The sequence below is a fragment of the Trematomus bernacchii genome, unplaced genomic scaffold (assembly GCF_902827165.1).
Source record: "Trematomus bernacchii unplaced genomic scaffold, fTreBer1.1, whole genome shotgun sequence".
In the NCBI taxonomy this organism is placed as follows: Eukaryota; Metazoa; Chordata; class Actinopteri; order Perciformes; family Nototheniidae; genus Trematomus; species Trematomus bernacchii.
This window is the reverse complement of record NW_022987641.1, coordinates 2025993-2052722: the sequence shown is the minus strand read 5'-3', so window position 1 is coordinate 2052722 and position 26730 is coordinate 2025993. Positions and strand designations below refer to the sequence as shown.

General features: G+C 37.8%; 1 protein-coding gene across 1 annotated transcript in view; it reads right to left on the bottom strand.

The window, feature by feature from the left end:
* The window catches only part of col7a1l (collagen type VII alpha 1-like), a 49115-nt gene that overhangs the window by 5551 nt on the left and 16834 nt on the right, over positions 1-26730 (bottom strand). Inside the window, exons 18-80 of the mRNA XM_034133284.1 lie at positions 25237-25356; positions 24587-24733; positions 24077-24337; positions 23810-23949; positions 23221-23344; positions 22372-22515; positions 22063-22250; positions 21572-21652; positions 21268-21285; positions 21155-21181; positions 20898-20963; positions 20592-20672; positions 20472-20498; positions 20061-20105; positions 19813-19887; positions 19634-19729; positions 19276-19302; positions 19023-19076; positions 18721-18792; positions 18554-18613; positions 18427-18462; positions 18292-18336; positions 18080-18115; positions 17827-17871; positions 17050-17121; positions 16941-16973; positions 16203-16274; positions 16000-16059; positions 15849-15884; positions 14015-14095; positions 13778-13813; positions 13623-13667; positions 13143-13214; positions 12679-12714; positions 12365-12391; positions 11874-11912; positions 11711-11773; positions 11421-11459; positions 11274-11327; positions 11159-11191; positions 10996-11052; positions 10746-10790; positions 10612-10647; positions 10502-10528; positions 10352-10423; positions 10203-10265; positions 9929-9946; positions 9806-9841; positions 9671-9709; positions 9553-9588; positions 9321-9455; positions 9002-9097; positions 8169-8369; positions 4852-4959; positions 4289-4333; positions 3788-3859; positions 3421-3477; positions 3208-3309; positions 2987-3037; positions 2818-2868; positions 1434-1487; positions 1307-1360; positions 1177-1215 (exon numbers count right to left, since the gene is read on the bottom strand). Coding sequence (XP_033989175.1) covers positions 1177-1215; positions 1307-1360; positions 1434-1487; positions 2818-2868; positions 2987-3037; positions 3208-3309; positions 3421-3477; positions 3788-3859; positions 4289-4333; positions 4852-4959; positions 8169-8369; positions 9002-9097; positions 9321-9455; positions 9553-9588; positions 9671-9709; positions 9806-9841; positions 9929-9946; positions 10203-10265; positions 10352-10423; positions 10502-10528; positions 10612-10647; positions 10746-10790; positions 10996-11052; positions 11159-11191; positions 11274-11327; positions 11421-11459; positions 11711-11773; positions 11874-11912; positions 12365-12391; positions 12679-12714; positions 13143-13214; positions 13623-13667; positions 13778-13813; positions 14015-14095; positions 15849-15884; positions 16000-16059; positions 16203-16274; positions 16941-16973; positions 17050-17121; positions 17827-17871; positions 18080-18115; positions 18292-18336; positions 18427-18462; positions 18554-18613; positions 18721-18792; positions 19023-19076; positions 19276-19302; positions 19634-19729; positions 19813-19887; positions 20061-20105; positions 20472-20498; positions 20592-20672; positions 20898-20963; positions 21155-21181; positions 21268-21285; positions 21572-21652; positions 22063-22250; positions 22372-22515; positions 23221-23344; positions 23810-23949; positions 24077-24337; positions 24587-24733; positions 25237-25356 — 4307 coding nt within the window. The remainder of the gene's footprint in view (positions 1-1176; positions 1216-1306; positions 1361-1433; positions 1488-2817; positions 2869-2986; positions 3038-3207; positions 3310-3420; positions 3478-3787; positions 3860-4288; positions 4334-4851; positions 4960-8168; positions 8370-9001; positions 9098-9320; positions 9456-9552; positions 9589-9670; positions 9710-9805; positions 9842-9928; positions 9947-10202; positions 10266-10351; positions 10424-10501; positions 10529-10611; positions 10648-10745; positions 10791-10995; positions 11053-11158; positions 11192-11273; positions 11328-11420; positions 11460-11710; positions 11774-11873; positions 11913-12364; positions 12392-12678; positions 12715-13142; positions 13215-13622; positions 13668-13777; positions 13814-14014; positions 14096-15848; positions 15885-15999; positions 16060-16202; positions 16275-16940; positions 16974-17049; positions 17122-17826; positions 17872-18079; positions 18116-18291; positions 18337-18426; positions 18463-18553; positions 18614-18720; positions 18793-19022; positions 19077-19275; positions 19303-19633; positions 19730-19812; positions 19888-20060; positions 20106-20471; positions 20499-20591; positions 20673-20897; positions 20964-21154; positions 21182-21267; positions 21286-21571; positions 21653-22062; positions 22251-22371; positions 22516-23220; positions 23345-23809; positions 23950-24076; positions 24338-24586; positions 24734-25236; positions 25357-26730) is intronic.

Sequence of the window (26730 nt, the reverse complement as noted above, 5' to 3'; positions counted from 1 at the left end):
GGCACTTATTACCCCAGGGCACTTAGTACAGATCACGTTCACACCGGAATAAATTCCCTGAGGGAAGATTACGCAAATGAGCCGCTGACGTCACTTCGTCTTCTTCTGCTTTGGGTTTACTGGCAGGCCGCAAACCACTTCACGGCGTATACTGCCACCCGGAGTCCCCGGCCGGAAGTCCCCGGAGTTGGGGACTGGCTTCAGTAGAAGCTGCTGGGAGTCCCAGCAGCTTCTACTGAAGCCTTCCGAGTAAATCGCCAGAACGCCGACACCTCCTCATCTCCACCGCTCCCATGTTTTATTTTGTGTTGCCATAAGTTAGTCTCTCTGCGTTTGTGCGCTGGGCAAATGCTAATCCTAATAATGCTAATGCAAGGATAATAAAATGGCGGCTCTACAAAACATTTCAGAGTTGTACGGGGCGTGGTTTGCAATTCGCCCAGCCAATCAGAACTGGGGCACTTTTTTCCCCCAGGAAAGTACGATCTCTCAGCAGGCACTAAAAATGGGGGTAAAAGTTCCCGGGATTAAGTGCTCTTTTTGGTGTGAACGCGACATAAGGGGTACTAACGGAACTAAATGCGAAAAGTACGGTGAAAAGTACTCCGGTGTGAACGCGGCTATAGACACCCATTATAAAATCGAAAACGGCCTGAAAATGTACCAGAACTTAAACGTTGATAAGTCAAAAACTGTAAAAGATATCAAAAATCTGACAAACAAGTTTTATAGCTGAAGGTCTTGTGATCATTTTAAAGTTGGAATGAAGTCTCTAGCTGAAAGTATGTGGAAGGAGTAGCATTTGGTGCAAGGTGTAGGTAAAAGAGGATTTGAAGGTTCCTCCCATTGAGTTACATGTTAAAAAAAGAGTTTAAAAAGCTGAATATTTAAAAAAGTATAACATATTTTGAAAAAGTTGAAAGTTTCCCATCATGTGCTGAAAAGGCTGAATAGTTTGATATTTGAATGGTTTCTGTAGCTGAAAGTATGCTGAAGTTATTGAGAGCCAAAGTATTGGTTGAAATAAGAAGAAGAAGATGAAGAGGAAGAATAAAGATTTGAAGAACTATAGTGTGAATGCTGTAAACAGCATTCGCACTAATAACACAAGTTAACATGTTTATAAGTCTCAGCGTCTTGGTTTGGATTTCTAATTTGAAATCCATGATAACTTACATTCCAGCTGTTGTAACCTTGAGCTCCAGAGGACAGATGCTGAAAATAAAATAAGGTCTCAATCTTAATTCTTTATTATATGCAATCTGAGTCACATGCATTAAGTTTGAATTTGTTAAGACTGAATTACTTTGTGTGCCTCCAAGAAACGAGTTCTTCCACCTGGGGCACCTGGCATAAACACCTAAAAAAAACAAAAAACTTTTTACTGCCATTTTGATTATGATCAATCTGTCTTCTACAAAGGTGGCACTTACCATGGAGTCGGGCCAGGGAGCGCTTTTCTTCACCCTGATTTGGGACCTAAGCACCTATCAAGACCCCCAAAACTTCTCATGAAACATTTATCACAATTATTGTAAAGCTTCCTAGCAAACAGCTGTATGTGTGCTTTGATGTATGTGTGCTTTGATGTATGTGTGCTTTGATGTATTTCTGTATAAGAAAGAAAGACACAGATTTGCTTAGGTTATTTTAACAATTTTACTAAGGATACATGCACAGAGAGGTTAAACACAGACAAAACAATGTAATAACAGAGAAACATTTCACCAGTGAAAAAAGCGTTAGCTCCACATATGCTTATAGTACCACTACATTCTAAATAATATCATTGATATGATCAAGATATTTGGTAAGGTAAAAACACAAGATTATCCATATTTCAATAAATAAAATGTAAGTACAACTTTTCAAAAGGAAATATATTTTGAAACTGTTCATCTAATGTGATATGTATTTGTTACAAAGAAATATTTGTCTTAATAAATAAATTACGAGTTGTAGACAAGTTGAGTAAGTTAAAGGCTAGACTGGCATTAACAGTGAAAAAGGTGAAGAATGAAAATAACCTGGACACGAGGAAACATATAATATTTAAACAGCTGTGCCTGGTTTTCTACAGAGCTCTACTAAGGATATAAGCCCTCATAGCAGATTTGAACTTTGGTATGTTGTTGGGCATGGGTGAGTGTCTCTTTGTGGAAAGAAGTCCTTCCTCATGATACGTTCAGGTCAGGTTCAGGGCTCCTCACCAGCAAAACAGTTCACAGTTTATTCACACACTCCATGTAGTGTGAGCTTTCTTATGAATGCTTAACATCCTAAAGTCACAGTCTCTTGGGACTTAAGAGTCGTCCTGTTTAAAAAAACCAGACAGAGAAAGTATTAAAGGTAATGCTATGGAATTGTTTCTTTGCCTGTAAATCATTGAAGAGTTGGTCGAGGCAACTTGTTCGTCTCATTCCCATTCAGGCAAGCATTAGAGAAATCATGCTAATAGCATTCTCTGGAAATGCTGTCCTGTCTCATGCTTTAATAATGCTATGATGCTTTTTTTCCATTCCCATTGTATTCACATTAGTCATATATGCACCTTTTTTTGCACTGGTGAAATTGTATAGTTAGAAGAAAGAAGAAAAGGTTTTGAAATATGTGCTTGTTACATAAAGCATGTTAATTTTTGGAGTACTACATATTATGAAAATGTAACCATCAATCCTTTGGTTCAAGCACTTGTCAATCACTTTTAGGAGTCTCATGTTAAGTGGAGATAAAAGAGATTTGCATTCCAAGGCATGCAAGGGTCTTCATAAACATTCAGTTAGGTTTCAAGCATTTCAAATCAAATCAAAGCTCTACCTTGTGTTGTTCTTCTGTCGTGATGGGAGGCGTAGGGAGTGACGTTTCCTCCTGGTGATAACATTGAAGAACAGATCAGAATATGACAGTGAAGGAGAGACTTTCAAAATAACACTCTCACAAAATCCATATGTGACGGCAACAAAAACAAGCAACCCCCCCCCCATACCATTTCTATATCTCCAGGTTGTGATAGTGGTTCTGAGGTTGTCAAGATAACCTAGGGGAATACAAAACCGAAAGGAAAGGGTTCTTTAGGTTAATACAACGTTTCCGGGTTGTGTTTAATATGTGTATATTAAATGTAAATACGTAAGATATAATGTTCAAATGACAGGACATTTTTACTAATTATTTTTGTAATACTTCAGCAATTGAGTGTGTTTCCACCTGTGCATCTATGTCTCTGTCTGTGGAGGACGTTAGAGGATGACTGAAGGATTCCACCAGTGTTTCTGAATGGGCAGGACTGTGTGTGGTTATTAGATCCTCCTACATCGAAAAACAGAAAGAGCATACATGTGTAAACTGTGCAGCAGTGAATTACTTTTGGTGATGATCAGTGCTACATAATTATTAACACAGCATTTGAAGCAAATGTACCTGTGTGTTGTTTTTCCTCTCCTGAGAGGCCAAGAGGACATCTGTAGGAAGTTCTTCCTGTTTAGAAAAATATATATATGTAACATTTAAACACCTGCAACCTACAACTACTCCAGTGACAATGTACAAAGCCGATCAGGTGGGCTGTTATGACACAGTAATTTATTCCTAATGATAAATTCAAGTAGTGGGTGTGGGCGCAAATGAGACGCTGAGAAAATCCCAATTTAAATGAGTATGACAGGTCTGTTAGCAAGAAGCCTCCCACCACGACAACGCTCCCAATCTGTAACAGCCCCACGTCATCAATCATCACTTTCAAATGAAGTTTCCCACTGTTCACACATTCATCGCAGCTGCTGCCTACCTCGTATTCATAGCTGTATTCTTCGCCATAATAAAACTCCTCTTCCTCTTCTTGCATGTCCTCATCAGTTGTCTTCAGAAAAAGGACACGTAACAATAATTAGAGGTAGATACTGTTACACATCATAACTTAAAATGTCTGGAAGAACACAATGCCAAGCGCTTAAAACAAAAAGGAGATTTGTTACCGTTATAATGAGAAGCACATGGACGTTGAGATAAATGCATGCTTTTATTTTTTACTAGCCACACCACGAATACTGGTTAATTATGTTTATTATATTTAAATAATGTCATTTTATTATGATTATTTTTAAAACATTTAAGCTGTTATTTACACATATAATGTCATGTTAATGTCATGTTAGCGGCAGCCAGTGTCTTCGTTTAAACTTTGCAGTGTTAGATACACGTGTTAGTTGGTAGTTTATTTTTTGTTTAGTTGGGACAAAAGTGGAGTGAAGTTTGGAGGTTAAGATGGGACCCCTTAAAGGACATTTACCAGGCGTTGTCTCTGCCTCTTATGTCTTCCTTTATTTCCTTTGCCCTGGTTAAGAAGTTCACAGTCGGAGAGAAAAAAGATAAAGGTTTCTCATGCTTTAGACGTTGATGATCAAGTATTAAATTATGAGGTTGATACTGTAAGTTGAGGGAGATATTTACGAGGGAGATAAGAAGTTAATGAACACAAATTAATGCAACATTAAAAGTTCTTAGAGTTAAAGTTATCAAATGGTTTAGACCTATTTATATAAGAGCACACCCTTGGGTTTGCATGTTTCAGCCCACATTTATTACAAATTAAAAGTGGATTTTCATGAATTAGTGGAATTATTATTGAATGTATTGAGCTAAAACATGCAACACTAGGGTTCTCCTTCCATTTTAAACATTTAAGTTATCAAGAATCAAAAATAATCAATCAAACAGCAAAATCTCAACAACAAAATTGTATTTTATGTTTTTTGTTGGATATACAAGATGAACAATAATGAAAAATGTGTGTTTCTACTCAGTCAATGGCAAACAATCGTAGAGATTCGTAGTTGTCAATGGCAGCTTTACCTTCCCACGTTCCCTGTTCTTCTTCTTTTGTCCTGAGTTCTTGTTCCGGGAGTCCTCCTGAGTGAGGAGAACAGTCCCTGCCACAGTATCCGGTAACTCTGAAACCTCCTGAGACACATACAGTGGAGGAAATAAGTATTTGATCCGCTGCAGATTTTGTAAGTTTACCCACTTACAAAGAAATTAACAGTCTGTAATTTAATGGTAGGTTTATATAAACAGTGAGAGTAAGAATATCAAAAAGAAAATCCAGAAATTGACATTATATAAAAGATACAAATTAATTTGCAATTAACTGTAAGAAATAATAATTTGATCCCCTTGCAACCAACAAGAATTCTTGCTCTCACAGACGGTTACATAAGTCCTCTTCCTTTAAGAAAGTACTCCTAATACCAACTTGTTACCTGTATAAAAGACACCTGTCCACAGAATCAATCAATCAGATTCCAACCTCTCCACCATGGGCAAGACTAAAGAGCTGTCTAAGGCAAGGCAAGGCAAGGCAAGTTTATTTATATAGCACCTTTCAACACAAGGCAATTCAAAGTGCTTTACAAAAATGGAAGACATTAAGAAAATGGCATTTAAAATCAGTCATTAAAAAGAAAAGATAATAAAATAAACATTAAAAGAAAAAATACATGGATAAAAGTTACAGTGCAGTTTAAGATGTGAATAGTTCAATTAAAAGCAGCGGCAAAAAGAAAAGTCTTCAGCCTGGATTTAAAAGTAGTAAGAGTTGCAGCGGACCTGCAGGTTTCTGGGAGTTTGTTCCAGATATTTGGAGCTTAATAACTGAACGCTGCTTTACCATGTTTAGTTCTGACTCTGGGGACAGAAAGCTGACCAGTCCCTGAAGACCTGAGAGTTCTGGATGGTTCATAATTTAGCAGTAGATCAGACATGTATTTTGGGCCTAAACCATTCAAAGCTTTATAAACCAGCAACAATATTTTGAAATCTATTCTTTGACACACAGGAAGCCAGTGTAAGGACTTCAGAACAGGAGTGATGTGATCCACTTTCTTAGTGTTAGTGAGGACTCGAGCAGCGGCGTTCTGAATTAGCTGCAGCTTTCTAATAGATTTTTTAGTGAGACCTGTAAAGACACCATTGCAGTAGTCGAGTCTACTGAAGATAAAAGCATGGACAAGTTTTTCCAAATCCTGCTGTGACATTAGTCCTTTAATCCTAGATATGTTCTTTAGGTGATAGTAGGCTGATTTAGTAACTGTTTTAATGTGACTGTTGAAACTCAGGTCAGAGTCCATGACTACACCTAGATTTCTGGCTTTATCTGTTGTTTTGAACATTGCAGACTGAAGCTCAGCGCTAACTTTTATACGTTCTGCCTTGGCTCCAAAAACCATTACCTCAGTTTTATCTTTGTTTAATTGGAGAAAGTTCTGACACATCCAGTCATTGATTTGTTCAATGCACTTACTCAGTGTTTGAATTGGAGCATAATCTCCTGGTGAAATTGTTACGTAAATTTGTGTGTCATCCGCATAGCTATGGTAACTTATTTTGTTGTTTTTCATTATCTGAGCCAGTGGTAGCATGTAGATGTTAAAGAGAAGAGGCCCCAAGATGGAGCCTTGAGGTACCCCACATGTCATATTTGTCAACTCAGATGTGTATTTACCTATAGAAACAAAGTTTTTTCTGTCCTTTAAGTAGGACTCAAACCAATTTAGAACTGTTGCCGAAAGTCCCACCCAGTTTTCTAGTCGGTCTAGTAATATGTTGTGGTCAACAGTGTCAAACGCAGCACTGAGGTCTAAGGACCTCAGGGACATCATTTATACCTTCACAAGGCTGGGATTGGCTACAAGACCACCAGAAAGCAGCTCGGTGAGAAGGAGACAACTGTGGGTGTGATTATTCAGAAGAATAATGTGTGTTTCTAAATGGAAGTAACAGAAAATGAGCATTAATCGCCCTCGGTCTGGGGCTCCACACAAGATCTGGCCCCGTGGGGTATTGAGGGATCAGCCAAGAACTACACAGGAGGAACTTGTTAGATCTCAAGGCAGCTGGGACCACAGTCACCAAGAAAACTATTGGTAACACACTACACCATAATGGATCAAATCCTGCAGCGCCTGAAGGTCCCCTGCTCAAGAAGAACATGAAAGGCCCGTCTGAAGTTTGACAATGAACATCTGAATGATTCAGAGAAGGCTTGGGAGAAGGTGATGTGGTCGGATGAGAGAAAAATCAAGATCTTTTGCATCAACTCGACCCGCTGTGTTTGGAGGAAGAGAGATGCTGACTATAACCCCCAGAACACCATCCCCACAGTCAGGCCTGGAGGTGGAACCATTCTGCTTTGGGGGTGTTTCTCTGCTAAGGAGACAGGAGGACTTCCCTGCATCGAGGAGAGGATGTACGGGGCCACGTACCGTACCGTAGGGGTCATGGAGGGGTCTTCCAGCAGGACAATGACCCTGAACATACGGCCAAGGCAACACAGGAGTGGCTAAAGAAGAAGCACATTTAGGTGATGGAGGGGCCTAGCGAGTCTCCGGACCTTAATCCCATAAAAAATCTGTGGAGGGAGCTGAAGCTTCCAGATGCCAAGCATCAGCCTTGAAATCTTAAGAATCTGGAGAGGATCTTCAAATAGGAGTGGACCAAAATCCTCCCTGAGATGTGCACAAACCTGGAGACCAACTACAAGAAGCGTCTGACCTCTGTGTGTCCAACAGGGGTTTCTCCACCAAGTACTAACACATGTTCTGCAAGGGGATCAAATACTTATTTCCCACAGTTAAAGGCAAATACATTTTTATCTTTTATATAATGTCAATTTCTGGATTTTCTTTTTGATATTCTTACTCTCACTGTTTATATAAACCTACCATTAAAATGACAGACTGTTCATTTATTTGTAAGTGGGTAAACTTACAAAATCTGCAGGGGATCAAATACTTATTTCCTCCACTATGTATCAATTTTAATTGTTTGTGATCACATAATTATTTTAGAGCTTTAACACTTCAATGTCTTTAATGGAAAAACATGTTTTTTCTCACATCTTGTGATACTTAGCCATAGGATTGATACCTGAAGCAACAAGCTGCCATGAAATATTCATTTTTTGTTTATGATAATATATTTTTAATGTTAAAGAATGTTTAGAAATTGCCAGTTACAACTTTTACAACTTAATTCAAGTAGCTGTAAAATTATCCTAATTAATTTCTTCCAAAAATAAAACTAATTTCCTTTTTTAATGTACTCAGCATGTGTTAAGCACTTAGTAAAAGCCTGCTTTTAAGTTGGCGTTCTTCATTGTAAAATGTCCTTACCTCCTGGGTCGTAGTATAATTGAAAGTTGAGTTGTTAACAGTCAGATTCATTTTGTGTGAAGATGCGTTCTCACTATCCCCATCTACTATCTTATTCCATCTTCTCTTTAATATGGACTCAGTCCTGTCCATATCCTGATCTCCGTTCAGTGTGGTGGCGCTCCATAAAGTCGGACCCTCTGCGGCTTCTATTAAAGGGTCCTTCGTGGCAAAAGACAAAATAAGTGTAAGTGAAAGTATATCAAATGTTTGGTAATACTTTATATTAAGGTACACAAATTAACCATCAACTAGTTATTAATTAACATGCATATTAGCAGTATATTGGCTCTTTATTAGTCATTATAAAACACTTATTAATGCCTTATTCTACATGACCATATTCTACAAGTAATAAGCCATTAGTTGAGAGTCTTTCCTCAATAACCCTCTAATTAGTGCTTATTTATTGCAAGTAAGGAAGTTGTTGTACATGAGTTTTGGTCTTAATATGCTCTGCTCAATATGGGCTTAATAAGGCAGTAGTACCACAAGAATAGTAATTCTCCCATAATAACACTTAACAAATATGATCTATTCTTATGTAACAAGACATGAAACTATAAGTGTTAATTGTGTCTAAATAACTCAAAATTAAGTATTTCTATCCATGTTTTAACTGGTACCTTTAACCTGAGGTCAAATCATTTCAGGGACAATATACACTTCACAGTGGGTCAAATGCTGAGTGTGAACCATTTTGTATGTGTTGTATCGTGACCTGGTTGAAGCTTGATGGTCTCACAGAAATACGAAATATTGAGAGTCAAAGTGGAAATGTTGAGGTAACTTACAACTATCAAAGATTCTGCAAGATGTCCGTCTAACTTGGGGTCTACGATGGTGTCCTTTTTCAGTGCCTGACTGGTGAGGTCGAACTTCACTGAACTCTGTCCAGACAACACATTTAGGACAGGAGAGAGCTGATAAGATTCACACGTGATTGTGACAGTTTAAATAATGCATGGGAGTTGAGGGGAAAATAATCAATATTCCAACAGCAAGCATCTGTTGACTGCTGTTCTGCAAACATTAATGTTTTGACTAAAGGCGCAACATGGAATTCAACTTTTTAAAGACCCCTCACACACTTTTCCCCCAGAGTATACGTACTGTGTACTCAGTGATGATGTTGGAGGTGTGAGTTTTTGTGTTTTCATTTGTTTTCTGGGAGGTGCCAAGCACACGAAGCAGCTCCTCTATTCCATCCTGCAACAGCCTGTCAATTAAAGCCTTCAACAAAGGCAGCTGAGGAAATAGAAACATTGTTGAGAAGGTCAAACTGGTGTTCTGTTACAAATGTTATCAACCTTAAAATGTGGCCGTTGTCCTGCTCAGAGCTCACCCTTATGCCATAGTCTTCAAACATCACTTCAATTTCCTAAAGAAGAGAAAAAACATATTATTCAAAGTGCAAAAAAGAGAACATTTATCTAAGAGGAATCACTACTGCCTGTATTCACCTTCATCTCTATTGATTGTCCACGAGCTCCCGCAACGCCCTACAGAGACATTAGTGTGAAAGACAGTAAAGCATATAGCATTTGAAGTTTATTTCTAATTGCATATGTTTTTGAGGGATAACAATCAAATACTACCTTCTCTCCTTTCAGCCCTGTTTCTCCTTTATCACCCTGAAAAGACACAAATAAGCTACACAACCAACATTCCTTTTTTTTTTTTAAACAATTGTTTCAGTCTGAAGCGCATGACCATCTTACCTTCATTCCCGGTGAACCCTAAACACACAGACACAGAGGAGCAACACATTGGAACATGCATCTTCTAATGCATGACATCAAGCTTGCCATATCTGTTTGCAGATAGGGGCACGACTCATTGCAACCCACAATAAAAGCACTACAGTCATCGCTAAATGATGACTCAGATGCCGTGGAGGCCAGAGATAAAGCATGCCATGCAATAGCTAAATTAATGTGCCATTCATAAGCTATACATATCCTGAAGTGTGTTCAGTGTAGGCATCAAACTCACAGTAGCTCCTGGAGGACCCATTGGGATCGGAAATGCTTCTCGGATTTCATCATTGGTGGCACCCTGGGAACGGATCCATGTTACAATCAGTACAGTTTAGGTTGCCAGGGTTTTTAGCTTCCCTGCTTATTAATTATTTAAATTTTTACCTCCGATGTGACAAGCACCTGCCTACCCGGCAAACCTGGAGGCCCTGGTTCCCCCTTACTACCATCTTTACCCTGTGAAAGAAGAAAAACGCCTTGAAGTTACTCAGTTTTCTCACAAAATGTATATTTGTTTATCTCAAAACCACTTACATTGCCCCCGCCGTCTCCCTTGTCCCCCTGGAATGAGAGGAAAGTTAACACACGTTTTCAAAACAATAGCTTCATAATTGTTTCAATTGGTTGCAGTCAAATTAAAGGACCTTTTTGCCGTCATCTCCCTTTTCTGCTCTTTCTCCCTGTGAAATTAGAATACATTTATATTATAGCTCAGTGGTTAAGCATAAAAGTATCACAATGCATAGCGTTGTAATTGTTGGACAATTATGGTCCTTACATCTTTTCCTGGCAGGCCCCTCTTCCCATCAATGCCAGGTCTGCCCTGTAGAGAAGAGGACATTAAGAAAATTACAATATCTGGAGATATCTTTCAGGTTGATTATCATAATCATACTAATTGAATTTAACACCTGAAACATCAATGTAATATGAAATCTTGGCTTTCATATAACCATTAGAGGCATGTTAAGGATGGATATCCTATTCATGTTTCAGCCACAGGCACCATGATTCAGTCTGATACTCACTGGAGTTCCTGGTAAACCAGGTATTCCAGCAATCCCAATCCGTCCCTGGTCACCTTTCTGTTCACATGCACACATAAAAACATTCAAGCAAATCATCTCCCTTATGGGAAGTTTACCATGTATGAACAGTATACAATTACAAAAACAATATTGGAGCACTCACCAGACTAGGCTCCCCTTTTGATCCCTTGTCACCCTGCAGTTAAATATGAAACATCTTATGAGTAAGCTGAAACTGTATAATAATACAAGTAGAACTGTAATAAAGTTTGTACAACCTTATCTCCTGGTTTTCCTGGAAAACCATCAAGTCCACCTCTTCCAGAACCACCCTGCAAAGCAAACAGTTCATGATTTTAACACATACACATCCCCACAGAAACAAACAGTCACACAATCAATGTGATTTAAATTAACACACATACCACTGATGGTCCTGGTAATCCAGGTTTCCCCTCTGGACCCTGAGAAGAGAGAACAAATATTCAAATAAACATTCAAGAAAGCTTGATTATTATTTTCTCCTACCAAATACAACAAATAGATTGAATTATAAATCAATTTTTGCAGATTAACTTTCTGACAACTAGCTTATCAGTTAATAGACTGATAGATTCAGCTCTGATTTGAATGATTGCGCTGTCAATCGATGGGCATTTTGATCAGCATGCATCTGAACTTGAAAATGAAATATGACGTGTGATCAAATACTCACGCTTGGTCCAGGCAGACCTGTTTCACCTCTCAACCCAGGCTGACCAGGATTTCCTGGTTCACCCTGAAGATTAGAAAAGAAGAGAGCAGGGAAGCTTCAATTCACTCATGAAAAAACAAACAAGTTAACTGGATAAAATAAGGCATGCTATTCTATAAATTACCTTAATCACTCTGGTCATTACGTTGTTGTCTCCAACAATCTGGACAAAATCAGAAATCAAAAGTTAACTTGGTAATTGATGGACAATTTCAGCGGATAAAGTCACAAGGCAAGGCAAGGCAAGTTTATTTATATAGCACCTTTCAACACAAGGCAATTCAAAGTGCTTTACAAAAAATGAAAGACATTAAGAAAATGGCATTTAAAATCAGTCATTAAAAAGCAAACATAATAAAATCAACATTAAAAGAAAAAATACATGGATAAAAGTTACAGTGCAGTTTAAGATATGAATAGTTCAATTAAAAGCAGCGGCAAAAAGAAAAGTCTTCAGCCTGGATTTAAAAGTAGTCAGAGTTGCAGACATTTATTGTCCTATAAGGGGGGGTGACGTTTTATTGTTCTTTATAAGCTTCGTTGCCACCAATGCCTTTGTCAAACATGACTGAACTGATGAGAAGCTGTCAAAAAACATAATAGAGGTTTGTTTACTTGTGCTCCCGGAGGTCCAGGTTTTCCCTTTGTGTGACAACGGCAGCACGATCAAAAGAAGAGCACAATAAAACACAGTTAAAAATCTAACATGTCACACTGCTAAACACAATCCATATTGGCAACACAAAGAGGAAATAGTAGGTGCACTGAAGGGTGGCACACACAAAAAGCTAAACGTAATTAGTTAACATATCACATATCAAATCATGAAGTCACAAAGGGACAGTGACTGACACAGAAGAATAACCAGAAGGCGTCAACCAGGAGAAACAATAGAGATAGAGAGAGTGAGATGGTGAATACAAACAAACCTGATCTCCTTTATCCCCTTTTTTTCCATCAGCACCCTTTCAACAAAATAGGAAATCAATGGTTATCATTAGGCATTGCAGTTTAAGCTCAATTGTTACATTGATTTATGGTGACATTCATTCTACAAAATAAACTGATCATTAAGGTGTTGTTCAGAGGAGACATAACTAAATTGTAAGGGGTCCTATTAATCTCATTTTCAGGTTCATATTTGTACTTAGTGTCTCTACTCGTCTACTGTGACATGTCTCCATGCTTTAATGTTCAAAAAGCTCTTTATTTTTCTCATACTGCCTGTGCTGCAGCACCTCTTTTCACCCTCTGTCTGGAACCAGAGCCCAGCCTGCTCTGATTGGTTAGCTGGCCGGATCTGTTGTGATTGGTCAACTGCTTAGAGATGTCCCGCCCCTTAGCCTATCACATACAATGTGTTGGAGTGCATGAATGGAAAGAATGAACTTACAAACAGGCCAGGAGTTCCAGAATTTCCTTTTTCACCGGGGTCACCTGGTCGTCCTGGTAATCCAAGTGGACCCTGAACAACATTAACAGAGGAATTAAAAAGAGCATATAGCCTTGTATTGCTATAAACATGTCAAATGACATACTGTGAGCAAATGTGTGTAAAATTGCTGCAATGTGATGTTTGCTCAGCAGGAGTTCTGGCAGACATTTGGAGCTTATATATTTTTGAGCCCACTTTAACTATATATAACTAGATACAATAATAATTGGCACACTTCAGCATAAGAGCTCTGAAAATGGGGTTGAAAATCAAGAGAAATAGAAAGGCAATATAAAACAGCAAATCTTATTAAAATATTACATAACAAATGTACTGATTAAGTGACAATGTCAGTATATTGATTGGCCGATCTCGAGTACACGTTTTAATCTTTTTGTATATTTCTGCCTTTAATGTTAGAAAACGCAATATAAATACCCTAATTCCTCTGTCACCAGGCTCTCCATGTGGTCCTAGTTCACCCTGTGAAGTCAAAGCAATGTAATTATTTAAAGCTGTTATATTTAGTATATATACTCCTGAGAAACAGCTACATCAAAACAAACCAAAGCACCAACTAAACATGACTGTACCTTAGAGCCTTCGTCTCCTTTATTTCCAGGTGTACCCTAGACAGAAAGTCAACAGTAATTGTCACCAATATTACTATGCAAAAACATACATTTAAATACGTTTGGACTTTTGTCGCATTCTGCATGTTTTATGTTTCAAGTAACATACTGAGCTGTCTCCTTTTAAGTAAATGATTGTAAAAATAAATGTGAATTGTGCTGTATCAATGCTGTAACAGCCACTCAGGATTTACTTACATCTTTACCTCTTAATCCTGGTACTCCAGGTTTGCCGGATAACCCGATAGTCCCTTTGTCACCTTTAAAGCCATCATGCCCCTGGACAAACACATGACTTCTGTTTTAGACATATTAACAACTTCAGTAAACAATTAAGTAGGTTTCAGGGGTTTTAATAGTTTCAATGGACTTTTACCAGAACACACAACATTCATTATATAAAACTAATTAAAGACCGGAATTTCTTTAGCCACTAGGGGGCGCCTTTAGTCGAAAACAGCATTTACATCTTGAGCAGACATGGGTTGCGGTCGAATTGTCAAAAAATCAGCTCCTATCGTCTTTGTCTATCGACTCTTCCTTGACCTCTGTGTGAAACGTCAGGGGGTTAAGGAATAGTGGTTAGGAGAATTCAAAAGGACTTAGGAAAAGACGACCGGGATTCAAGAGAATCCGACTGCACTTACACTATCGACGTATTTGCGCAAGCGGTTGTTATCAATGTGCGTCTGCTGTGGGGAAACTACAGATCTCTGTACAGAGGACTGCTGTAAGCGCACCTAGCTACTTTGCAACTTTCGCTATTTCATGATACGCATTTCCGTGAACGGCCGAATGTTGTGTCACGGTAAAAGTTGCGGCTGCAAGGTATTGTGGGACAGCATTTTCTCCTTTCCTTTCGTAAAGGAAGGTCCAGTGTTTCCTAAGCTAAAGGAGGTTATAAAGGAAGTTTCAAAGCTCCTTTCCTATCATCTAGAGCAGGGGTTCCCAACCTTTTTTCCCAAGAGCCCCCCCCACACACACACACAAGGGGAGGGGCGCAACAGCGGTAATTAAAGTTTAAAAGTCTCAAAAATGCTACAACTACTGTCACAAACTGGATGAATGTGAAGTAGGATGAAAGCGTAATTAAGGAGCACTATTGGAGTGACTTTGATGGTTATTGGATTGAGGATTAATTCATTTGGATTCCCGCTGTATGAAGAAATTAAAGGACGGCGCAAGTGGAAACAATTCACAAAGGGATTAAACTGTTTAAAACACATGCTCAAAGTAAGCCGGATTTTGCCGATGTGTTTATGTGGATTCAAAAGTCGTAAATAATCTACAAAATGGAGGAGACCGATCTGATCGGAGCAACTGTGACAAATAATCTGAAACCGGCATGGACAATGACTATGTTTTAAAAATGCGCTTATCCAGAAAAGCCTGGTTTGGACACCTTACGGGCAGAAGAAACATTTCTATTAAAGAAATAATTATACATTACTGTCTTTTTATGCCTATAATAGCTACTAACTTGAATTTGTATTCAAATTAATTAATCAATTGTTTTTTATATTTTATTGTAATGTAGAGACAAGGCTTTTTTTTATGTTCCAGGTTGGGAACCACTGATCTAGAGAATTCGAAAAGCTCTTATCATGGCTGCCACTGAGGTACTTCCCCGTCATTTCACTCCGTTAGGAAGGTTCCTATGCTAAACTGACAATTTGAAAGCAACCATGGATCATCATTTGGAGTCATGTTTCCGGACATTTGACTATTACAAGTCTAATTTAAACCCCTATTTATGTTTTGGTCTCCTCCAACCATCATCTTTTGGTTGAAAACAGCTGCTGTGACTGTAAACGAGGTTGATGCAACTAGTGAAGTGAACTAAAACAGCAAAATCTTAAAAAGCTAAAATACTTTTAAACTTGTAAGCTTTAGGGTTCCTGCAAAGTAGGGCAATAATTATCTGTGTATTTCATTACTAGTGACCGTTTTCACCTCACACATAGTCATTTGTGTCATTGTTAATATACACATTTGAATAAGAGCTATAAGCAAGTAGTCAGGGTTCACTTACTTTTTGTCCTGGTTTTCCAGACAAACCAACATTTCCCTGTAATTGATAAACACATAAATATAATAGCAATAAACATCTGTTTTCTGTTTCAGTATTATGATAACAAGGTGTAAATGTTGAATAAGTCATTTTACTTTATCAGGTGACTCACCCTCTCTCCATTTTCTCCCTTGGGTCCCCGCTGTCCTGGAATCCCAAAACCAGGACTGCCCTGAACACATCAAAACAAATCATACCTATGAATGTAGTTTACTAAACAACTATTAGTCTGTCCTAGTATCAGTGAATAAGACAAATGACAAAATGCAGAAATAAAAAATGAAAGCATGATGCTGAGTATTTTTCATTATTAACCTTATCCCCTTTGGTGCCTTGGTCACCCTTTATTCCCTGGGGGCCTGTAGGGCCGACTGGACCAATGTCTCCCTGACAAAAAGCAGAAGATATGAACACACATACAAGAAACGTCAATCAACGTGATTCTCGTCACCAGGCCAATCATCAGTTTCAAAACAAAGCTCTTCACTTTAAATGGCACCCTGTGGACCGACATTAAAGAGGTCCCATTCAGTGGAGCGTTCATTCCCACTTCAAAAGCTAATGAGAGAAAATCTTAATTGTGTTTGATAAGCGGACCCAGACGACTGAGTGTACCTCGACCAATTAATTAACAATGTCCCGACAGAATAAAACACTAAGAGAATCACTTCCCTCTGGCTGAATAACTTATTTTAAGCCAGTTATAAATACTATTTTTTGACGTAACATTTATGACTGTGGCAAATTCACCCAGGTTTGATCATGCTGCCAGTTTAAATATTTTGACTGAAAAAAAAAAAAACGTTCCAGGGAGTAAGACTCTTCTCTTTCTTAGACTTTTAATAATAACCTTTTATTATGCAAATATTGAATGAAGCCAAGTGTAATTGTATTGGTTGAGCAAAAGCTCAGTAGGTGGAGGCAAACATTTAAATATACACAGCTCATCCAGCACAACTATTATTGAATTGAAAATATATAGAGGTGTGTACAAATATAGAAACAAAGCGATGCATGCTGCCACAGAAAAGCATTTTCAAGTTGGTTACTTACCCTGGCACCCTTTTTTCCAGTTGGGCCAATTATCTGTTTGCAAAATAAAGTGTGTGATTATTAAATGCTTATTTTTCTAAAATTTAAATGAGTTAAATATTGTTCTTACACCCTTGGCAGGATCTCCAGGGACTCCTCTAGGACCCTCATCTCCTTTTAACCCCAAAGGCCCTGTCAGTCCCTGAAAAAATGATCAAATAAATAAAAATATTTGTTATTCTCAAATTATTTTTAGCATTTATAAAACTAAAATATCCTTTAAACATGAACCATCACTCTCTGCTATCATCTGTTAACAAACACTTTCTTAGCTGTTGTTTTCAAAGCTAAACTTTTTGTGTAAAAAAAACACAAACTATACTAACTGAAGATAGGATAATGGACCTCATGACGTCATGTTTTTGTGATTGTCGCTTCGAAAAGGACTACGCTGCCTAAAATTAAAAACCAACGGTGCAGGACAATTTGGCCCATTTGATAATGATACTCACTGAGGGTTGAACATTTGGCACATGATCGTATGTAATCATAACCATCTCTGATAGGGCAAATCTTAAAAAATGCAGAACAAAATTGCTTCCTCATCATTTGTTCATTTATATCATCATCCAAATCTTTGTATGGAGAAATAACGTATCAAATAGGGTATTGCTGGCATTTCTAATCATTCGGTCCCAGTTGGCCCTGAATAAATGTACAGTTAAATTAAAGTGGATTTTGACCAGTAGATTATAGTGCAACCTGGGAAATGATGTCACGTTACAGTGCAGGCAGTATCTAAATATATAAGTATTTATTTTTAATATTTTGTATTAGTACAATATGCAACCTCAAGCTTGCTAAGATTTGTATATTTGTGTATTTTCAAGATTTAATCTTCACTTACTGAGGTTCCTTTTGGTCCTATTGGTCCTATCTCCCCTCGTTCTCCCTAAGAGATACAAAAAACATGTACTTTACATTGAAAACTGCACGCACATGCATGCACACATTCATGTACAAACATCATTATTTTATGACGTCAATTTTAATTAGACAATTATAAAGTCCTGGCTAAGTTAAATTGAGAATGTTAATTATAAAGTGATTATTTTCAGCTTAATGAAGAAAGAGCGCACATGTGTGTGGGATGAACTCACCTTGTCACCTTGCTCCCCTTTGAACCCCTTCTTTCCCTGTAGGTAAAAATAAACAACTGTCTCTGAATTCTTTCATCATAGATCCTTTCAAATAATCACCCTCAATTAAACAGGTTTTTATCTAATTAGACTGGATTTCTATGCATCTGAAGGTAAAACATGCAGAAACTCAATGCATGTTATGCAACAGGAGATAATGATGAAATGCAAACCCGAGGTCCGATGATTCCTTGGATGCCCTGCTCGCCAAGATCACCCTTTAAAGTAATTCACAAATTACATATGTTTTATTTTAATTAAAACATTTCGAATTCTGAGGGTTCAAATGTTTCTTTCATGTCTGTTACCTTTGGGCCAACTGATCCAGTAAAGCCAATATTTCCCTGTAAAACAATAGGGATTTCATATTGAGGCTGTGGACACTGAACAGAAACTTTTTAATATCAGAACCATGACAAATTATATATTATTTACCTTCTCTCCCTTCTCTCCCAGAGGACCCTGAATACCTTGTATGCCAATTCCTTCCACACCCTGGAATAAAATGAATATTTATCAAGCCAGTTACTCAGTCGCATTATCATATTTTTTTAGTAGACTGGTTCAAAATGTGTCATTTCCTTTATCAAGCAAACGTTTACCTTCTCTCCTTTCTGACCTGAAAATCCTGGCACCCCATCAATGCCAATGGGACCTGGCAAACCTGCAATACCCTACAGTAGTTTGAATGTGTGTGTGTGTGTGTGTGTGTGTGTGTGTGTGTGTGTGTGTGTGTGTGTGTGTGTGTGTGTGTGTGTGTGTGTCATCACATTTTGTGTGTTAGCGACGGCGAGCGAGAAACAGAGAGAGAAAACACTTTCAGGAGGCAATTCAGAATGATCTTAAAATGTAGATATGCAATGTCTTTTGCCACTTCTAATCATTTTATCAACAACACACTTACATCTCTTCCCAACTCTCCTTTGTCTCCTTTCACTCCCTGTTTCCCACGTAAACCCTTTTGGAAATAATGGAAGTGTTATCAGATGGAAATTAAACAAATAACTTTTCATACCTGGTAACATCTGATTCTGAGGCAGTAAATATGTAAATGTAGGTGATGTTTATGATTCATGATATGAATGCTGTTATTTAAGTATTCTAGTGCAACCTTTTAATAAGGCTAGTACAGGGATGAATAACAGCATCATACTTACTTTCTCTCCCGGCTCACCAGAATCTCCCTACAAAGAGCGGACAGCAACTGCGATTAGACATTTTGTGACACTCCATACTGAGTATTGATAGCTAATGCACCTGCAGAATTCCAACTTTATTGAGTTGTTATTTTCACGGTTGAATGCAGTTATTGTAAATCATCAGCTAAACTAAATGTAATGTTATGTAAGGTAATGAACACTGTAGGTGGGTCTGACATTACAAGATGTAATATGATACTTAAAGCATTTTGGAATCATCATGATGAAGATACAGGTTATATTGTGGTAGTGTTCACAGTTTGCACATTGTGCAGCTTTTCTTTTTACTTTGAATTTTGAAGCTGATCCACATTACCTTGATAGTTATTCCTGGTGACCCCGTTGGTCCGGGCTGGCCAGGACGGCCTGGAGATCCATTGATCCCTGGTATACCAGAAGACCCCTGGGGACCCTACGACATGCAGTGAATAATATTTAAGTTCCCCTTAACTTCACTGTGGTAAAACTCCAAAACATGGTTTTTTGAGGACTCACCGAAGATCCTGGCTCTCCTTTCCTTCCAGGAACGTAATTTGAGTCTGCGCCTGCGATGACATAACCGGGCTCTCCCTAATAGAAACACACAAAAAGGGGATAAACAACCAAGCAGTTCCATCCTGTGTTGTTGTTGAAGCACTAGAATCATTTTGCACAAGTTTATACATCCAGCAGACAACTGTGTCATGATTTCAAGTCTCAGCAGAAAGCAATCAGTCTAAATCAAATGCACATGTTAGACTTACTCTCTCTCCTCTCTGTCCCTTTGGACCAGTGGTTCCAGGTAGACCCTGTTATGGAAAGAAACACGAGAAAGTGATCATTGGACATTCATACAAATAATATTGAACAGTTCATTATTTTGTTTAGATATGTAGAACATTGAAATGTTTAAGGGTGAGGTGTCCCGGTGGTTCCGAGATTCTCTGATACCAACCATGTCAAGTAATCACATTCTCTTGTGCACGTCACCGCCATTTTTCACCCGTTTTAATAGAAATCAAATAATTTGTATAGCATATTCATAAATCTGCTGTTAAATTAAGTTAAGTTCCAGGTCTCCATTCAAAGACAGGACATCAAAGTTGTATGATCTGATTTTTAGTCAGCAGACATAAGATTTCGTCTCATAAATGTATTTTTGATGTCGGTCTTACCATATCACCTGATATCCCTTGAGCTCCCTGAAAAAAGGACAAATATAATTTTCAGACTGCCGTTGAGATAAATAAAATAGATTTTAAAATAGTTTTTTTTCTTTTTCTGAATGAGGTTACCCGTTGGCCGGCAGAACCGGGTGGTCCAGTTCTCCCTGGTCGTCCTGGGAACCCAGGTATACCATCTGTTCCTGAAAGCCCCTGTCAAATTCAAGTTTTCATAGAAGAGTTATAAGAAAGGATGCAGTCAAAATGAAAGAGTAATTTAAACCATATTTTAATATTGTTGACATACATTCATGCTTCATACATAATAAAATGTATAATAGATAAAGCATAAAGACAGCAGATGGGATTTGACAATAAATGATGAGAATTATGGTAGAGTGTATTGTTGTGTATTTGTGTGTCTAAGTTGATTCTTACCCTCTCTCCCATCTCTCCTTTGGTAGAAGTGAAAGGATCAAACTGTCCCGGGCTTTGCCTAAATCTCTACATAACAACACAAAGACTACAAGTTATTCTCAAGGTTAATAATCAAGAACATAAATGAAATAAAAAGCAATAAGGGTATATTAGGACAGAGGGTACAATGGATAGAGAATGTAAATGTCCAAGGTGCAGCAAAGTATTATCACTTAACAGATACCACAAAGTAGAAAAGAAAACTTGATAATACATACCAGACCTCCGAGACCAGAACCATCTCCCTGAAAGAATGAGAGAAGGAAAATAAATAACACTTACTTTGCGGGCCTTTCTAAATCAATTTAAAGGTAAACACATTTTTACTCACCCGTTCACCTTTCTGGCCCTGGATAAAAAAACAAATTATATGATCAATAGTTATTAAATAATCATGAGAAGAGGTAATGTATAACACGAGAAGCTCAGATTAAATGTGCACCTATCAGTAAATATAAAACCAGCTTGCAAATTAAATAAAATCAGATTGTTCTGCTGTTTACTCTTTTTGAACAAAATGCAATACCAATATCTACGTGTATTTATATTTTCTTGTTGTTATTTGTACCCTCTCAAACATTTGATTGAGTATGATAATGATGATGACAACATTGATTTTGAAAGTGAGGACCAACCTTCATACACTGGGAGGAACAGGGACCCTGAGGCTTAAGCAGCTCCTCTGGGTCTTCAGTCGGGGTGTCCAACTGAGCAGCCTGAAAACAGACACAAGGAAATAGGAATTCATTACTGACTGGTCAAATATAGAATGAATTGGTAGAGATGGCTGCGTAACATCCTCCAAAGCTCTTACATCAAGATGAAGTCAAGACCATTAAAGTGTTCCTACAGAGTCTGTTGTGAGTCAATTAAAAAACTGATTACAAGGGTTTAATGTAATAAGTTGTCACCATGCATGCATGACCAACTCCAGGGGGGGTTGAGAACCTCTCCTACACATGTTCCATTAACTTTACATGTGCCACTTTCGTAAATGAGTATCACCTTAAACACATCTTGGCCAATTGTAGAGTTTGGCTTCATTGCACGCATGAATAAAACTAAGCGTACAATGAAAGAATGGAAATAATGATAAAGGCAATATTTTAGTTTTTTCATGTCTTGCCTCATCATTCAGTTTGAACTCGGAGAGAAGTTCCTCACTACACATCATATTGATGAATTCTCTCTCTATGGAGGGGAAGTCGTCAAAGGTCGGTGAGTAGAAGATATTTTTGTAGCTAGTGGGAGCTGCTATCTTATTCAGCTCCTCCATGTCTGCATTAGAAACTCCAACGGCCAGGACACTGACACCTAGAGAGACACAAAGTAAGAACATGACATTTTCTATGATTTCAACCTGGTTTACAATTTTTTGCTACAGTAAAAATTATTAGCATCACATTTATGGAGGATGTACAACATGTTAACTGACCTAGAGCCCGTGCAATTCTAGAGGGTGGCACCACATTATCCTGAGCCCTGCCATCCGTAATCAGAACCAGAACATGGGCCACATCCTGTCTCATCCCCAAGGACTCCTGAAACAGTTCCTGCAGGACGTAACTGATGCCTTTTCCTGAGGGTACACAAAAGTATTAAGAGCAAATTAGGAAACTTTTGGAAGAATATTTACTGTGATAAGTGCTGGTAGATTAGTTGTCTGAACAGCACTGTTCTTTTTATAGCATCTTTTATAAAACATTACAGATGTCTGAGAAAAAAATCGCAATTCAAACAGATAAACAAGTTGTGTTATAACTACCAAAAGTACAAACTATAAAATAAAATAAAACTAGATAAGAAACAAAAACATTTTAAAACACAATTATAATACAATAAATCATTTGGGCCATTATTTATGTAAATTTCAATAATCAAAAGCAAAGCTCAATAGGTAGGTTGTTAGCTTTCATAAACAGAAATGACTAATTCTAATTAATAAGGTAATTACATTTACGTATTTTTTCATTCAATTATAAAATTGTAATTCTTAAGTTAATTGAACTCTCAGGGTTCCCAACTCTACAAGAGTTTGACACAAAATTGGTCCTCACTTTTAATTGCTGATACCTACAGTATTAATCTCTGCAATATTAATTGGAACACATACGTCAGCAGTCATTATAACTACTCCTATATGGAAGCAGGACCAGCAACACCAGCATGGCAGCTGGTGACATGACATCAAGCGCAGGACAGAAATAGAGTTATAGGAATAAGAAGCTGCGTTCCGATGACAGGCGTGCAAAGTAGTGTGCACATTTGTGTGAGTGTCACTAACCTGTTTTAGTGTTGCCCCCTCCATACCGCAGCCCTCTGAGCGCCCTGAGCACAGAGTTCCTGTCTTTGAAGTCATTTAGGCGGAATTCTATTCGAGGCTCATCACTGTAATGAACCACGGCTATCTGAAGGAAAATACACATCAACATAAAATCATTATAACAAAATCTAAGTTGAATGAGGTCTGACTTCAAGATGTAAGTGTAAAGTAAATAAAAAACACAACTCCTCTCACATACTACTTTACATATTGAGAAAAAACATAATTTGCATGCTTACGAAGCAGGCGCATATTCCTTGGCTTCTACTCTTTACTTGCCATGTTGCATTGTGCCTTGTTGATCATTTCGGAAATGTATTTCTACCCACTTGATGAAAACATTTGCACATTATGGTCTTGCTGATGGTGCTAGCTTGCACCAGAGACTCACTATAACACATTGCTAACTTGCATCATCTATTATCATTTAAGATCATGGCAATCCAGTCTGTAATTAACCTGCAACACTCAAAAACATACAGTCAAAGAGTCATACCATAGTGAAGCCAGAACAAGGTGAAATAAAGGAAGTATGTACTAAGGGACCAACCTGTGTGCCCTGAGGGCCCATGATAGGGAAGTAGGTAGCCACCCGGAAAATGAAGTCTTTCATCTTGATAAAGTTGTTAGCGCCGATGCTGGAGGACTCATCCACCAAGAATACTATGTCTGCTTTGGCTTTACCACAGGCTGATAAAACACAAAATGATGAGATCTTACACGATGTGAACATTTACAAACTGTATACACACTTTATCATTTTATCTTGCTAACGAATATACAACTTAAGCAATATCTATGTATGAATAAAGCATACTTGGTCTTGGTGGACCTGTTGTCTCTGCATGGAGTGTGGTTAAATGATGGAGGGGGACTTCTGATTTGGCCTCAGTGACTCTTGGCTGACCTGGAGGTTTCTTGGGGGTAATGGGTTTAGTCGGTGGTACAGCGATGGGGTGCCGGGTGGTCCTGCTGGCAGTGCGAGCAACTGTAGTGTCGCTGATGGAGGCAGTCGTGATGCGGGGGGGGGCTGTGGCTGGCAGAGCCTGGACTATTACAGCCGGAGGATCCTCTCCCACTGAGATGAACAGAGACACAACATCACTGATACAAAAATGATCAAAATAATTGTTAGAAATGTGATCATACTCTTCTGTTCCATAAAAGTGTTATTTAACTTTAACAACTGATACTTAACTAAGTAGAGAAAAATATAAACATGCATTTAGTGTAAGTATATCCTGTGGAATCAATAGAGTATTGCAGCAAACAGAAAGAGGTTTATGGATTATGCAGAGCTTAACAAACCATTGAAATGATGTCTTACATATTTTCTGATACACAGTGCTTATAGGGCCCTCCACTTCTCCATACAAAGGTCTGATGGTAAAAATATAGGTTCTTCCATACAACAAGTCATTGATGTTATAGGAGTTGAAACCAGGGCCCAGGGTCTCTGTTTTAGTCTCCAACACTGTGAAGACAAAAAAAGTCTGTTAATTTAGTTTCCAGGAATAGGAATATTGCCTCCCTATTTAAATGTATTTTAGTCAAAAGGAACATAACTTACAAATATCATATTTCTATTACAATAGAGGCCACTCATGTCTTAAAAAAGTGAGCTTATATAAGTCTGCATGTATAATAAAGCAGGACTATTAGTTTCGAAAATGTTTTTCTTTATATGTCCCTTTTTAACAAAAGAGTACTTATGTGGAGACTCAATACACATTACAATAACATGTGCCATACTAAATGTTCACTTTAAACCCTAAACAACCTTCAAAACACATAATTATACACAAAAGGGATTCATATAGTTCTTGGAATTTATTCAAATGATAGAATTGACAAACTGTTAAACAAAGCAGTGCTTATCACAGGGCTAAATTCACAATGCAATAACATTTAGACAGTACGGAATAAACCTGTTTTGGTTAACCCTGATGCTAAATTAAGGGGAAAACTTTGTCTGACCTGAGATGTGTCTCCAGGAGAGAAGGTATCCAGAGACCCCAGCCACACGTGTCCAGTTTAGTACAGTGCTGCTGTCTGTAGTGTTCAGAGCAACAAAGCCATTCACTTTTGGAAGATCCACTGAAACAGAAAAACAAATGAAACATCAAAAACAGTAAAAGTCAGGGGCCTCATTTATAAACGGTGCGTACGCACAAAAGATGGCGTACGCCAGTTTCTACGCACTGTTTGCGATTTATAAAAAACTAACTTGACAGGAAAATGTGCGGTCCTCCATGCAAACTCTGACCCATGCATACGCACTAAGCATAAAAACGGGAGAGACGAGAAACTGCGACACCGTTGGCAGAAGGAAGAATGGAGAGAAATATGTGGAAATAATACCATAAATAGAATGTAGCTGAACTTAAGACACCAAATTAAGAAGAAAGGGGGGAACTACGAATGTATGTGTTTGGTTTTATTTTGTCTCTTTTTTGTTTTGTTTTTTGGTTGTTCTTGTTTCTGTCTTTATATACATGTATGTATGTACGTGTATGTGTATGTGTATATGTGGGTATACATATGTGAGTATATGGGTACATGTATTATTGTTATTATTCTTTATTTCCTTATCTATTAATTTTCTTTTAATATTATCTTTTACATTACTTTATTTTACCTATATATGTATCTATTTATTTAGTTATTTACTTTACTAGCTAGGACCGGGAGGGGAGGGGGGGAAAGGGAAAAAAAATATTGACTGTATAAATGTAAACTCATTGTGCCTGACTCAATAAAAAAAAATTAAAAAATAAAATAAAATAAAAATAAATAAATAAAATGTTACCTCTCATTTATCATATATGAAGAATTCATTTTCACAAATTGATTAAAGCCAATCTTAAAATGATTTAACAAACACCTGTTTGCGACTCCTCAGTGCACACAAAAACATAACTTGGAGAAATAAATAAATACGCAAATGTTATTGATCATCCCTCGATTATGTTCTCTTGTTAAGAAATGTATTCTCATAAATGATGCGGTAAACAGAAGGATATAATTACTTTAAACTGACGCCGTTTTGCATTTCTATAGGTTCAGGTTGTATAGATACGAGCATGGTTTTATATACTATCATGTTTTATGCCGTTCGCCAATAGCCTACTTGATAAGTAGCTCGTAAAACACAGGAGGTATGGAAACTAAGAACACCATATGTGGTAAATTGTACAGCTAATATAACACAACACATTAGTTGTATTTCCTTTAACTGGTGGATTATGGATATATAGTTGCTGATCGACAGCTGGAACACAAACCACCAAATACAAACAAATAATTCAGATCCAGTCGTCATGACTCCACTCCGGAGGGATTCCCCGATCATTTCTTACAGTTTCTCATCAAGGGGGTGTCTCCTGTCCCCGGGACAAACACACTGCCTGAGGAAGGTTATGTGTATTTTTTTTGTCATTAACTTTTTTCGGACCACTTATTTATTTATTT